The following is a 15,304-nucleotide window of genomic DNA, read 5'->3' as shown; positions in this document are numbered from 1 at the left end:
TGCGTGTGTGTGTGTGTGTACACAAAGCTGGGTAGTAAATGGGAGTTTTTTTTCGAGGGTTTCGCGTCCGTTGCCAATCTTCCTACAAAGCTTGCGCGAGAAGGAGAATTAATACCAAACGAAGATCAAGTTTCCTAACCGCCCGTCCCGGAGCGGTTCAGGAAGGGGCAAGGGAACCATCGCCGGGGAGCTGCGCGTGGGGGAGCATTTATATTTCTTCCCCGTTCGTTCTTCCTTTTTCGGTTGCGTTCGTCCGTTCCCAGGCCCAGGAGAGAAAATTTGCACACATTCGCCACTCGGCGGCTTTTCGAGCGACATGTCTTCCGTTGGCCCTAGGCGTAATGGGGGAATGGAGGCTGCGGACCGGTCGTGGTGGCAGCGGTAGGCCAGGATGTCGTTTCGATTTCTTCCTACCACTCCTACCCGCGCATCGTTTTCAGTATTCGTCACTGTCAGTCTACCACCCTGCACCTTTTTGCCCTCCATATAAGCTTCGAGAACGACCTTTTTCCGTCCAAAATAAAACTATTAGCTGAGCGGCAAAAAAGCAAACAAAAAAACCAGAAAAACGAATGCCCCAACGGATGCACATTCGCTCACGTTTTCCCTCGCCGGCCAGTTAGTGCGTGTGCGGCATTGAAAGGCTCTTTAAAGCAGCGCGACCAGGCGAAGGCTCACACGCGGTTTGGGTTAAGGGGTTAACGAGACACCGTCAGTTTCTCAGCGTATCTTATTTGCCGTTTCCCACCGGCTGCCGGGTTCTTATCATTTGCCTTACCCATGCCTCATTTGGTTTATTTTTGTACCCATTACGTGCTTCAGCGTAAAAGCTTTCAAGCAACTCGTACTAAATGATCGATTTTTGGTGGTCCTCAATTAGGACATAGAATGATACTCGTACATTTGAACATTGTTATGTCTTACGAAAGCCGTTTTGTTTAAAAAAAATGCTAGCTTTCCTTGGGGAAATCAAAACCGATCACACCGTATCGATCGAACAGCAATAATGCACTGAAAAGGCGCGTGTGGATATGTTTCTTGTTTTTCTTTTTTTATATTCCAATATTTCAACTTGGAACTCATTACTCTGCCAATAATTGGTAGCTTTCATTTCATCGTCATTATCGTAACAAAATTAAGCGCAAAAACTGACCACATTGCTGTGGCTATACCATTAAGATAAAAGGCAGAGTGTGGAAAAAAAATGCGACCAAAACGGTGCCGCCTGCACACATGACGAAAGAAACATAAGTCTTTGAGTGTGCGAGTTGTGCTTAGTGGGGTAGAAACGTTTAAACCAAAACATCGTGCCGCTTTGAACGATAAACGTGTTGCGTCTTTGGGTTGGGCCAGTTTTCTTTCCACGCACAAGATTCGCGCACCATTGATCACGAAAACAAGCAGGATTTGTAAAACAATAAAAAAATGCACAACTAAACTAACCAACGTGTACGATCTCAACCCACTATCGATACGGTAAATCTAGCTCCTGCACGGGCAACCTTAGTTGCTTATTTCCTCGACGGCACCTTGCCTTAAATGCCCACCGTGCATCACACGCAACAAGTCTGAAACGTGCGAGAAGGGCACACGAAATAATGGCTTCTTCAACGCAATTGCTTCTTAGAGCAGAAAACACACGAAGAGCTTATTGCGGCAGACAAAAAAAAACAGCGTAAATTATAAAATATAAAAAACGAGCTACGGATTCCCATCGCTGAAGAGCCGTTTTCCAAGTGCTTTCTGAACCTCACGGCGGAAAACTATCCCTCCGCTGGACCGTGCGCATCGAGCGATCGTTCCTCGGTGACACTTTCTCGCTCCTTCTCGAGTCGAACAACGCGTGTCTGGCGCCCAAGTTCGGTCCAAGCTGTTTGAGGTAGAAAGTGACAGAAGATGAAATAAAAGCTCACCAAAAAGGAGTTCACCAAGTGCTGCGGAACAGGCCCTGATAAAAGGTAGGAGAAAATTGGGCTGCAAGCCTGCAGAAAACGCACACCACACACAGGAAAGCGTAAAACGCAACTCGATCGCAACCGAAGCGTCTCTCCCCGACCTGGCCCCACTCGATTCCATCCCAAGTGTATGTGTCGTGGCCTCATTTTGCTTGCCAAGCATGTTGTTATATGTTCCCTCCTCGGTTGCCCTTCCGAGGACGGGTGTGAACGTCTCGATGTCAGCCGCAGGTCCAGAGAAAGACAAGATACTCGTTGCGGATACCCGCAATCTGCACCGTTGCGGAGACAGTTTCGCATTTATTCCGAAGCTTCATCCGGCTAGCGGTGTGCAAGGACAACGGCTGCAAATTAACAGTACCGTTCGCCGTGAAGCCAGCTGCGGAGGATTAGGAATTGTTTTTCAGAATGGAAATGGTTAAGCGATGGAGACAGTATTACAGTCACTAAACTAAAACATAAATATTTCTGTAGTTTTTCCACCAACAAACACGTACTGGGTGTGAGAGCACACACCTGTTTGAATGCCTTTTTGACTTTGAATTTTCCCATCTTCTGGATAACTTCTAAGACCCACTAATCTCCCAGATTCCAGATATTGCATGATTTTTTGTTTATGAAACTTCTAATTGTTACCCCTCATATACTCGGGAGCAAGGGTTTATTAAAGCACCTCTAAGCTCGCACATGGGGCACATACATAGTTTGATGATCGATTGATATTTTTATTCACTTGTACAGCCCACGAGATTGGAGTGATGTAATTTGCCGGCTAGACTAAGGTTACGTTGGATCATTGCTTCGATGTTACGAAATTTGCACTGAAAGGCTTGATAGAAACCTGCACAACACAGCACTTTTATGACACATTCACGGTCGATTTTCTTTTGCTGATCAAACACTCCAACCATGCGGGAATGCATGCACGTTCGGCGCACATGTTACACTTTACACACCACACGTAAATGATAAGAGGCATGATACTTCGAAGATGTTCTTAATGCATTCAACACACTTGATGCATTCGTATGTGCTCGCAACTGTACGTCAAGAAAAAAGCAGACGGATGCTATGGTCTGTCGTTTTCAAGACTTTAGATTGCCAATTACTTCACTCGCAAAAGAATCGAAATGTACAGATCTTAATGCGAGTCGTACGACGATCAATTTCCCAACAATTTTGCACTCCAACCTAATGCAAACCTTGGACACACAAAGTAGCTTCACACCGTGAAATGGATACTTTCAAGCACTTGCACGACCGCTGTTGCAACTCTCATATAAACAGCATACATCGGCAGCGACCACCACCATGACGAATGTTGTGGGATTCGTCCGAACTGTTTTCCCGTGAAAGGAATACTTTTGCCGATTATTTTCCTTACTGCCGAAAGGAGAGCAGTAGTAGACAGAGCAAATAAAAAACTTTTAATGCGGACGGACACTTTCTTTCCGGACTGAACTTGGTTTTGATGTGAGTTCTTCTTATTCTCACTTCAAGGGTGTTGTCAATGTCCGAATTAGCTGTCATTTGTTAGGTAAAATATTTTCAGTCGAACCATCAACCGCTTGGATGACAAAACACGTTTTGTACGGAAACCAGCTGTTTGCTATTTTTTTACTGTTATTACAGTAAATACAGTTGACAGACATTTATATGATCAATGAATACACAACAAAATAAAAAGATAAATATAGAGAAAATGGGTATAGAGAAAACTATTTGAAGATAATAGGAACGCAAATATATACAACATAAATAAGTCAAACATTTGTAAATTATCAATCATAAATCCCCGATTCTTCATCGTTAAGCTTCATATCGGCAAATTTGCACTATGGTTTCCCCCAGTCTCAAACAATTCCAACCTCGTACGATTGAAACGTCTTAACAATGCTGAACTGAATCTTATTTGATATATAACTTGTAAAAAAATCATTGTTATCAACAAGACTGTAGAGCAATAAGCTTACGTTTACGAATAACTTTTGCTTAAGGATGTAAATACCGGTTGCGTGTTACACAATCCCCCATTACTTTAGTGAGTGAGTATTTTGCCACTTACCTTCACCGGCGATCGATTTAGTAAGATTAAAAGTTTGCCGTAGAAAATTCATCGCCCTAAAAGAATACAAAAAAAACTTTACTATTCTTCACCCCAGATCACTAATCGACTATATTACCGTTAAGTGATTTCTGTTGGAGAACAGAATTGATAATCTGCGTGATTCTCCCTCGCACACTAAAAACACTTCTTGTTTTGATTGTTGAATAAATGAAGAAAAAGACGCATGTCAAATGTTGACACAATTCCTTCTTGCCTCACTTTTCGATTTCGAAATTCGAACATTACGAAAAATTCAAATTGTACTAAACGTGACCTGTACTAAAGTGGACCTTACAAACAAAACAAAACAAAAATATCAATATTTGTGAAGTATAAAGTACAGTTACAAGTTTACGTAGTATACACCATATGTAAAATCTACATACATTATATACTTAACATATGAAATAAATTATTTATATATCTTTTAAAATCTCAATCAAATGAGTACAACAACAAATGACTAGAAAACGCGTAGTTAATAAGATATCTTCCATTCATAAAGTTGTTGGCAATTGCCATTTAAATGAGAAGCAGGGAAGCACAGAAGATTTGTGGCGATCAGGGCACGGCAAAAAGGAGTAAATATATTGCTCAATAAAATCCCAACACATGAGTTGTATAGTGTACGTAGTAAATGACAAATAATCAAATGATCTCCAGCCAACAGAATTTCAAAAAATGGCTTGTGACATTTTGGATACCCTAGTCATTGAAAATCAACGGTGTAGAATCAACAACATCAAGTCTAGAACAAGTTCTAACCTATGATTTGCTAGAGCATTCATAAGTCTGGCAAATTATAATATTTTGAGGATAGGATACGTAGCGAGGCAAAAATGGTTGTCCCTGTCGGTAAAACAACGCTGCAATGTTCAGAAAACTCTTCTGTCTGAGCCTTATTCTGTTCGGAAAATTGACAACAGCCTTCGTGCATCCGAGAAAACTTCGGAAAACCGAAACGGAAAATGTTCCGTGGGTAGCTGCCACGAATCTATAAAAGGCAGGAGCAACTCCTTTTTCTATTATTGTATCGTGTGCCGTGTCCTTTCGTCGCCACCGTGCCGAGCGTGCGTGAAAATTTCACCCTCCTAGCTCTTTTGCTGCACTCCTACCACGCACACCAATTGCGCAAATCGCGAGAGTGAACCCCAGAGAGGGAGAGCAGAGCGCTACGCAAGGAAAGCGATAGAGCATTTTACTCCCGCAATACTCACGTACGCATCCGCACACGGTTGCGTTTAGTTGTGTTTGCAGCGCTTGTCTGGCGACGCGAAATAGACAGCATACAGAGCGTGCATAAAATTGCCCACCCCGGCTTGAGTGCGTACTGGGACTTGCGAGTAAAATCTCCAACTCCACGCGTGACAAATTAGTGAATCCACACGGGAAAAGTTCATTGGAAGTGAATAGTTTTCCTGCAAACAATTCATCTCGCCCTCACAGCATTTCGCTTAAGCACAATACCCACCCTGTGTGATAGCGGCGTGTGCGTTAAGCAAGAAACAGCTCCCCGTCGGTGTAGTGGTGCGTGCACGATTCTTGCGTGTGTTTACTCGTGTCGGGAAACAGAGAGCGAAAGAGATCATCGATCGTTCCATCCCGCTCATCGGAAGGAAGTGAAAATTGGAGCCGCATTCGGCAAAGTGAGAGAAAAACGAGAAAAAGAGCGAGAGAGTGCGAGCGCTGCGTCCGTGTGGGTAAAGCGTTGTCGTTGGCAGCGCACAGAGCAGCCATTTTTTACACCCTTAAGCCAGGGGGAAGAGAAATTGTTCTGTCAACGGGAAGCGCAGGAAAAATAGACAGTTCTTTTTGCTCGCGGGCACATTTTCGGCCACATTTTTGCGTTCTCTCGTAGGTGTCGCCTCGTCTCGAACGCGGTGCTGGTTCGTCCGTGCGGAAAAAGAAAAGTGCAGCAACCTGTGAGTGCGAGTGCGGCCGTCTCTGGTTAAGGGTGAATTTTGTTGTGCTTCCTTCCGCGCGTGCAAACGCCACGAACAAGAGCACACGTACGCGTCTCCAGCGACTTGGTGTCGTGTCCATCCGCCGGACCTTCCCCGAAACGGTAACGTTCTCTAATCTCGAACTCTGCCCCGTAGCTCCCGTGGGCTTGGCCGCGGGAACACCTGAAACAGCCTCAAAATTACGACCGTAAATATGACGAACAAGGTGCTTGCTGCGGTCCAGGACCTCCAGAAGCAGCAGCAGCAACAGCAGCAGCAACAACAGCAGCAGCAGCAGCAGCAGCAGAATGGCGGCGGTGGCGGTGGCGGCGGAGGTGGTGAACCGGGTCAAACGGCGGGTGCTGCCGGTGGAGGCGCACAGGCCTCGGATAACAACTCGCGCACCAACCTAATCGTCAACTATCTGCCACAGACGATGACGGAAGAGGAGATACGGTCTCTCTTCTCGAGCGTGGGCGAGGTGGAAAGCGTGAAGCTCGTGCGCGACAAGAACGTCATTTATCCGGGCCAGCCGAAGGGCCAGAGCCTGGGTTACGGCTTCGTGAACTACCACCGGCCACAGGACGCCGAGCAGGCAGTGAACGTGCTGAACGGCCTGCGGTTACAGAACAAGGTGCTGAAGGTGTCATTCGCACGACCCAGCTCCGAGGGTATCAAGGGAGCGAACCTGTACATTTCCGGTCTGCCGAAAACGATCACGCAAGAGGAGCTGGAGACTATCTTCCGGCCGTACGGTGAAATTATCACCTCCCGCGTTCTCATCCAGGAGGGTAACGACAAACCGAAGGGTGTCGGATTCATCCGCTTCGATCAGCGCAAGGAGGCGGAACGCGCCATCCAGGCCCTTAACGGTACCACCCCCAAGGGGTTGACCGATCCGATCACGGTGAAGTTCTCTAACACGCCCGGCCAAAACGCAGCGGCCAAGGTGGTGCAGCCGGCACTGCCCGCCTTTCTCAATCCGCAGTTGACCCGCCGGCTCGGTGCAATCCATCATCCGATTAACAAGGGCCTGGCCCGATTTTCCCCAATGGGTGGCGAGGTGCTGGATATGATGCTGCCGGCGGCACCCACTAATGGTCTGAATGTGGCCCCATCCGGCGGTTGGAGCATATTCATCTACAATCTCGCCCCGGAGACGGAAGAGAACACGCTCTGGCAGCTGTTTGGTCCATTCGGTGCCGTGCAGAACGTGAAGGTCATCAAGGATGCTGCAACGAATCAGTGCAAGGGATACGGCTTCGTCACGATGACCAACTACGAGGAAGCGATGCTGGCCATCCGCTCCCTGAACGGTTACACGCTCGGTCAGCGCGTCCTGCAAGTCAGCTTCAAGACCAACAAATCAAAGTAAATTGAAATCTCTTTACCACATTTTTATCGCTCCCTCCATCCTCCACAGAACTGCTTCTCTTTTCTGTCCAACCGTGTAATAACCCCTGCCTACCACCATCCTGCAACATGAACGATGAAGCTTCTTGCTCATCGATGTCCTAAGGGCATCGTACGTGCACTTGCTCTCTCTGTCAAGCTCCAAATGCAACTCAACGCCGCTCCGTGGTCCAATAGCGCTTTTCAACATTTTCATATTGGCCTTCTTTATGCACGTTTGATGCTCGTTGGGTTGCAGAATAGAACCCATTAGTAGCATGGTCATGGTACACACCAGTGCCGTGTTTACTGTAAGGGGTTTTCGAATCCCAATATCCCGACCTAAGTCAAACAAACTTCCTTGGCTGCAATGATGGTATTACATAAAAAGAAGAGCATTACAGCGCCACAAACGAACAACTAACTCACATGCAAATATTGTCATCGCCTCTTCCGTTTTTCCTCTCCGCACGCTTCTTGCTTTTCCTGACAACAAAAACACGTACATTCATGCATACACGGCTGCCCAATTCAATTCCCCCTAATTTAGCGCAATTTTATCCGCTCTCGGTTACGCTGCTCTCTAACAAGAATTCGCTCTCGTGCGCCATGTAAATATAATAAATCCAACCCTACAACCCTCCTCCACAATCAATTTCAGCGGCGGCCACATGGGCGAAAACTAAAGCATGCTGCACCATTAAATGAAGCGGCAAACAGAAGCAAGAAACAATCTCCCATTAACAGTAAGAATGTACGCACGCACGCAGCCGAACAGAAGACCCAGTGTGAGAAGAAGAACAGGCAGTGGATCTGGAGTGTGAGTGTGCACATTTGAGATGGCAGAGAGAGAGAGAGAGAAAGAGAGAAAGAGTGCCGAAGAATATGACGGCCAAGTGTAACTAACTTCTGCTGAAAATTTCCCTTTATGGGTCTATGATCTATGCCATTTTTCCTTTAATTTTCCTCTCGAAGCACATTTGTGATCAGAGCTTTATCGCTTTGCTTGCGATACATGCTATTAGATCCCCTTCGGTGGATGTAATCTAGTAGAACTCCAAACAAATGTGATCTTTGACTTTTCCAAAAATAAAACTAATTTCCCTTTTTGAAACGGTTGCTTCCAATGCACAGTAACATTAAAATTTGGCATAATTGTAATAATTCCGGTCAAAAGCTCTTTTTCAAACACTTAACATTTGTCATTTAGCCAAACGTGTTCCAATCTCCAACAAACTTGCGAAGACAAAGATTCATTCACGCATCTTTCATACACGGAATCATTTCACTTGTAATGCTCCCTTTTAGTGTGTTTTCTATCGGGTTAGTTTCGTTTTCGAAAAGAGAAAAGAATTTAAATGCCACATAGCTGTGGCCCCAACCATTCTTGATTGTGTCAGAAACTGAAAAGGGTTAATCATGTTTTCCCTTTTTAAGTCCCTTTTATCGTTTTCCTCTCCACACCACAAGGCACCCCGTCGTTCTCTAAATCAAACTATACAATGCATTTTTTTTTCTCCTATCCTTCCTCCCCCATTTAGTATGCAACACTAAGGAGGATAGAAAAAAGTTGGCGAAAAGCAAGCAAATACCATGTTGCTAACTGAAACCCCGAAAACAATCCAAACGCGATTCACCCGCGAGCAGTAGAGAAGACCGAGATGAAGTCATGAAGGAGCGCTGCAGGTAAACAAACATAAACTAGCATTTCGAGGATATAATCATATTCGGCGCGGTAAAAGTGTCTCTCTGTGAAAATCCGTGCAAATACCGCGGAACCAACACCATCACGGTCACTGGCCACAAGTCAGGAGGATGGCCACAGCAAGTGCGAGCAAGTGTGTGCTATGTTGCAATGGTACAAGCGGTGAGTCCGCCTGGGTGCGGATGGAGCATTGCGAAAGCACGACTAATCATATTACTACACGCACGTAAAATCACCAATATCCTTTCTCCTCCATGAAACTCACGCGAAGGGGGCGTGGGTGATAGAATAGAAGAGAGAATAGAAAGACGGGAACGCGGAGCAGAGATACGGAGAGGGTGAGTAAGCGAATGCAAATCTAGTCAAACCCGGAAACGGGAAATGAGGCAAAAAATGGGCAATGGGACAGAAATAGTAAGGACACGCCAGTGTGACGCTCCTGGGCACAGGGGATAAGTGTATGTTTTTTGTCTACATTTTATAAATGCTAGGTTTTTTTATAACCATTAGTCCATTATACACGGAAATTCGTGCGTATTTCTAAACGTTTGCTACCAAAAACAGAGTAATAGAAACACCCAACCAAGCCAACACTGTACCAATGGCTAGGGAAGCAGCATCACAATAGCAGTGGCTCGAATGCAGGATATTCGATCGAAAGGTAGACTTCGTACCTACGCTTTGGTCATACAGACCAACCAGTGGTTTACGAGTGTGTAATTTCCATGTGCTTTGTGCGTGTTATTCTCTCGTCCTACGATACAATCGTTTGTAATTGTAGTGTACCGGTAAAGACACGTAACGGGTCACGGAAAACGTCAACATGCCGTATGTGGACTACGAAGTCAAGCCTGCTAATTACGAGATGAAGCATATATTATTATAATGGTTAATCTATATTTTCGGTACGATATTGAACGGGTGCAGGATAGCGAACCGTTTGACCCCCATACTTAGGAGAATTTTATTTATTTGCTAACTTATTTATTGGGATAGTAAGAGTAATTGTGGTGACGAGGCAACATACACATGCAGTTGATAGCAGCAAAGGATCCCAGTGACAAAAAGCGAGAGAGAATAGAAAAGGATTCCCAACACATCCGTTCTTTTGATGAGGAAATCGAAACCCTTGGCTAACAAAACGCGGATGAAGGTGTAAACTGACGTGTTTGTGTGTGGGCGGACACATTGGGTTTTTTGAGCACGCTGCAACCAGAAGCCGAAAATCCTTTGGGGCGAGAATCTATAGAAACGCTCAGTAAGTCAAGAGGAGAATGCACGACAGCGTATCTCTCACATATGCGCGCAGTATATTGTCTGTGTAAGCCGTTTAATTAAACGATGTTTATGAATTTAGCACACCAAACACACACTTACACACACACACGAATCCATGTACACACTGTCAGAGGTATGGAATTGCATACACATTCAAATCGATCTCAAACTCTAGTATAATGACGGTAGGCGTGGAAAGAGAAGGATCCGACTAAAAACGTCTGGGGGAAAGTTGGTGAATGGTAGCAGGGGGATTGCTGTTTAAAAAACGGCAGAAACATGCCACCCTCTACGCGTCGATAAAGGCAACAAGCTTGCTCACGTGTGCAGGATAGCCAGCGCCTCAGAACGCGCAGGCGGAGGAATAGCATAAATAGGCAAAAATGATGGCAAGTGTGCAAGAACATCTTAACTCAGCTGTGAGAAAGGAATTTGAATGAAATTTAAACAAAACAAACGAAAGCTAAGCATGACGTACTTATAATTGAAATCCCCAGGGGGATCCTTTTTTTTTGAAAACTTCCCTTTTCTCTCTTTTACACCAGCGGTCTTCAGACTTTTTGGCCCTAAAGGCCACAACGATGAATGAATGCCATAATTCAAGCCATTCGCAGCAATGCACTTGATGAGGTTCTGCCAGAAACGTTCTTTTTAAACTATGCATCTGACCCACGATTTTGTATGTGGCCACGAAACAATCACAGAAATGGCGTATCCTAGGTACACAGGATCTTTGTAGCAAAAATAGATGAACTTTTTTATGTCTGCTCAGTGTTATAATTTATTAGAACTTTGCAGGTCATAATCCCCAGCAAAAGACAAAACCGTAGCATAGTATTGTGGTGCTAGTATTGTATTGGCACAAACGCCACAAATAAGGGCAGCAAAGAGAACGACGTATTTGGATTCGCGATCTCAAAATGCAATGGCATGCAAAGAAGGGAAGAAAAATCCATTGGGCAATATGCGCGACGTCCGGGCGTTTGCAAAAGAAAATAACATTATTTTAGTGTCATAAAAAGCAAAGGAACAGTTGTAAACAAACTCTAGTCTAGTCGAATGCAAGCGAAAGGCGATAGCGGCAGAGCCTAGCGTAATCTACTTAAATTAGCTCTCCTTAGATGTGCTCGAGCTCTGCACTTAGTGAATCGCAGTGAGTAAAACCCACCATATAAAACAGGGACGAGAGTTGCCGGAGGTCGAGAATCGGACAGGCATTTGTTGGAACTTTGAAAAAAAAAAGAGAAATCAAAACGATAAAGCTAGCAAAGCTGAACATTGAGAAGAGACAGTGCGCACTAAACACGTTCCACGTATTGACGATACATGTCGTCAATCATGAGGAAGAAGCGTTTTGTTTTTCTTAGCGCTCTTCCGTGCGTATGTCCACCAATGCTTTTGTTCTTTCCATCTCAATGGCACTTTCGTCTGTTGGTCCCGAGGCGCATTAGTTTACCTAGACAAGCACTCTACTGATAAACTTTTCAACAGAGCCATCCGCGCTCGAATTGTGCGCTACACGCCTTCCCATTATGTCCACTTTGGAGGTAGTTAAAAGAGCCCAGCTCTTTCAACAATCACGGTGGCATGAGAAGCCCACACCAACGGGAAAAGGGATAGGATTTGCTGCCTGATGATGCAAACCAGTCTATCGAAACAATGGAAACAAAATATCGCACAGTAATTTTTAAGCAAAGCGTTGGATGAATGATCACAAACCCCCTTTAGTGCGATTTCTAGCGCGCGCAAGGAGAAACATGTTATTGGTATATAATTATTATTCTATATGCATATTATATACAACCCAGCAGCAGGGGAAAGGAAACAAACAAAACATAAACATAAATAACGAAAAATGCAAAATATAGTCAAACGCAGATAAGTCATGCGAAAAATCATGCAAACGAAATGAGAATACTCTCTTAGTCAAGGAATAGAACAGCAAAATGCATAATACGTTTTTGTCGATTATTTTAAAAAAAAGTCAAAATCGTTACAAAGTAAGCAAAAAGTAAAAGCGAAGCAAAACACTACTTTGAATGGTACTATTACATGCAATGAACATACCCGTACCGAAGATATTTGTACCAAAGTTGATTGGCATAGAAATAATGCAACTGTGCTATGCAAAAAACGCACGCCATGTTAGGACTAAATATTCAATGGCGAAGGTACAACTCGCACTTCTGCGCAATTTAATCAAGCATACGTTAATCAACGCAAAGTAAACCATTTGCTGTACAGTCAACCATTCAACCGTACACACTTACACAAGCATTCACACGAAGCTAACGCTGAAAACGCTGTTTGTAAATGATAGCATACCAAAAGTAAGAGGTAAACAGTATTAACCTCTTTCATGTCTATTTTCTATTCTTTTGTGGCGTTGAAAGAGAAAAGGACATTTTTTACAAAACCATTCAATGAAATATTGTTTTTCGAGCGCTCTTGTTTGACTATAAGTAAGTTTTTGTTTTGTTTTTCCTGCTTTCCTGCTCTTTTACAGAGCCCGTATTGAATTGATTTTTTTGCGCAGTAAAGGAGAAACATCGTAGCATAAACTCCAAGAAACATGCAATAAACACTCAAACAAAACCCCCGTAGAACTGCACACGTAAACTTGAATTTGCTGACGCATAGCAGGCGGAAGCTTTTCTTCCGATTGATTACATGAAACCTTCAAAAGATTCCATTACAGCTGTGATACAAGAACTATTTTGTAAGACGACGGAAGCAGCTTGGCACTACGACAAGCAATTCCTTTGCTATGTGGATCATTTGCCCTTTGATTACGAGTTGCAATGTTCATTTTGCTCTTAATTATGAGCATACCAAGTGTCGGCGGGATTTATTATTTGCAAATCAATTGATACGTTTTGAGTTAGGCCGGGCAGCAACTCTGTCTTCTACCCGATTTTTTTTATTTTCATTTTTTACCATTTGTTTCGAACAGTTTGCTTCTTTCATTCTACTCATCAGTTGTTTATGTTATTTATGCTTTACTTTGGTTCGATTTTATTTTCGGTTTCGTCTTAATTTGCGGACATGATCACCACCTCGGGATTTGGCACACAAAGTACTATCGTTTAGTTTTTCGTTTGTTTTGTTTTTTATTAGTTCGATCCTTTTCTTCACCACACCTCCACCGACATCTTCCACGAGAAGGTAGAAATGCCTCGCAGAAACAATTGCGAGGCGTTAGTTGATTTACTAGATAGCCCAAAGAAAGAAATGCGGCGGGCACAGAACAACCATAGACAGATGCTAGATATGCAACGATCAGCTGCTAAAATACAGTGGCGACTGCAATGCAAGCAAATGTCAAGAATTCGCCACATACCATTTGAAAAGTTCTGTGTTGACAACCGGTACAAAACAAAATCACGTGGTTAAAAGAATATTTCACTCAAACAAACATCGACGATGCAAATGGCTCGCGTCATCCGACGAATAGCCAAGACAAATCACCATGTGAGGCGCATTGATAATCGGTTGGGGTCAATTGAGTGTAAAGATTTCGCGTTCCATCCAACTTTTTATTTGACATCTTCAAATGTTTCAACACCTTGGCAAGCACAATTATTGCACTTGAACGTATCGTAAACCGATCGCAATTATGAATTAGAGCATTAGTTACTCCTTAAGTTCTTAAGCTCCCATGCTTTTGTTTTGTGTGAAAATCAATGTAATGAATCAATCGATGTAATGTTTATGAGTTTTTCTACATTTATATGTAAGGATCGAATTTATTTTACATCATTTTGCCCCTTGTATTCCTTTATATATTTTTGTTTTGCTCACTTTAACTCATCTACATTCAACGGCATCGATTTCCTGGTTTAAAGTATACTTCAAGCAAGGATAAGCTGGTAGTCGTGAACAAGTCAACAAGAAATGGTTTGAGCCACGAGCGAAGAACGAAGTGTGCAATAGGAAGTACTTTTGTTTCCGTCTTATACTGCTTCTAATACCGCTAATCTTACCCACTAATGTACCATTACCAGTAATAATGATAAGGATTCGAGTATATACCCCTCCTTTACTGCAATCAGCTTAACTGCTGTGTGCATATTGCTCATGGGAAACACCTCTAGGTAACTTTCTCTTCCCAAGCGCAGTGTCCTGTAAAATGTTGTACAGCAAGTACACAGATACGCCTCATGCGATGAGCAAAAGAGTGTCGGTTTCTCGTTATCGATGCTAGCGAGCACGGGGATGGTGCGGAGATTAATGTAATTGGCTTGACTATTTGTGTTCTAGGGTTTACGTCTTGTGTTTTATATTTTTCGTGTTAATTTCAACCATTTCAATTGTGTGTCTATTTATAGCAAACATTATCGGTTCAAAAACATTGAAGCATTATTTATACTTTCCAAGCGAAAAAATCCCTCTGCTAAATCACGTGCAGTCTTTTTTTATTTGCACCCTTTGAGACGACTTACGAATTTTCATTCTAACACAGCTACCACCGAGAACAACGATGGTGGGTAGCGAGAAGCAATAGAGCGTAACAGCGACAGAGTGAGAAAAAAGAAGCGTGATGCTTGAAATAATCAATAGTAGATGAATGCATAGCCTAAAAATAGGAGTGTCACAGCTGTAACAATGCAAACATTAAAAAAAAAACACATCCATTCATCTTCAAACCGTAGTGAATTAGGTGGGAAAGGCAAAAGTCGCTTTACCAAATCGATGCATTTACGTTTCGGAATGTTTCCATGTACGATGATTTTCATACGACAAAACAATTCCCCTTACTACTAAGAAGCGCAAGCAAAATCTGTAATCTCAATAGCATCAAACAATAGCAATACATGTACCAACGATGATTTCCAGTATGAGACACGCAATCACTTGCTTAGAGAAAAAAAGTTTGAATAAGTTTTTGTCTAATGTTTTTTTGCCTCCCGTCTCTATCTTCAAT

At 43.4% G+C, this 15,304-nt stretch overlaps 1 protein-coding gene across 1 annotated transcript; it reads left to right on the top strand.

The window, feature by feature from the left end:
• Nucleotides 1-6,219: 6,219 nt before the first annotated feature.
• LOC128730374 (protein elav-like) lies at nucleotides 6,220-7,380 on the top strand. The gene is made up of 2 exons (XM_053823420.1): nucleotides 6,220-6,266; nucleotides 6,342-7,380. Exons 1-2 carry the CDS (start codon nucleotides 6,220-6,222, stop codon nucleotides 7,378-7,380), a joined length of 1,086 nt encoding a protein of 361 aa, XP_053679395.1.
• The last annotated feature ends 7,924 nt before the right edge of the window (nucleotides 7,381-15,304 follow it).

The sequence above is a fragment of the Anopheles nili genome, chromosome 2 (genome assembly GCF_943737925.1).
Source record: "Anopheles nili chromosome 2, idAnoNiliSN_F5_01, whole genome shotgun sequence".
Classification (NCBI taxonomy): domain Eukaryota; kingdom Metazoa; phylum Arthropoda; class Insecta; order Diptera; family Culicidae; genus Anopheles; species Anopheles nili.
Note: the sequence above shows the minus strand (reverse complement) of the source record. Positions and strands in the feature narration are given on the sequence as shown.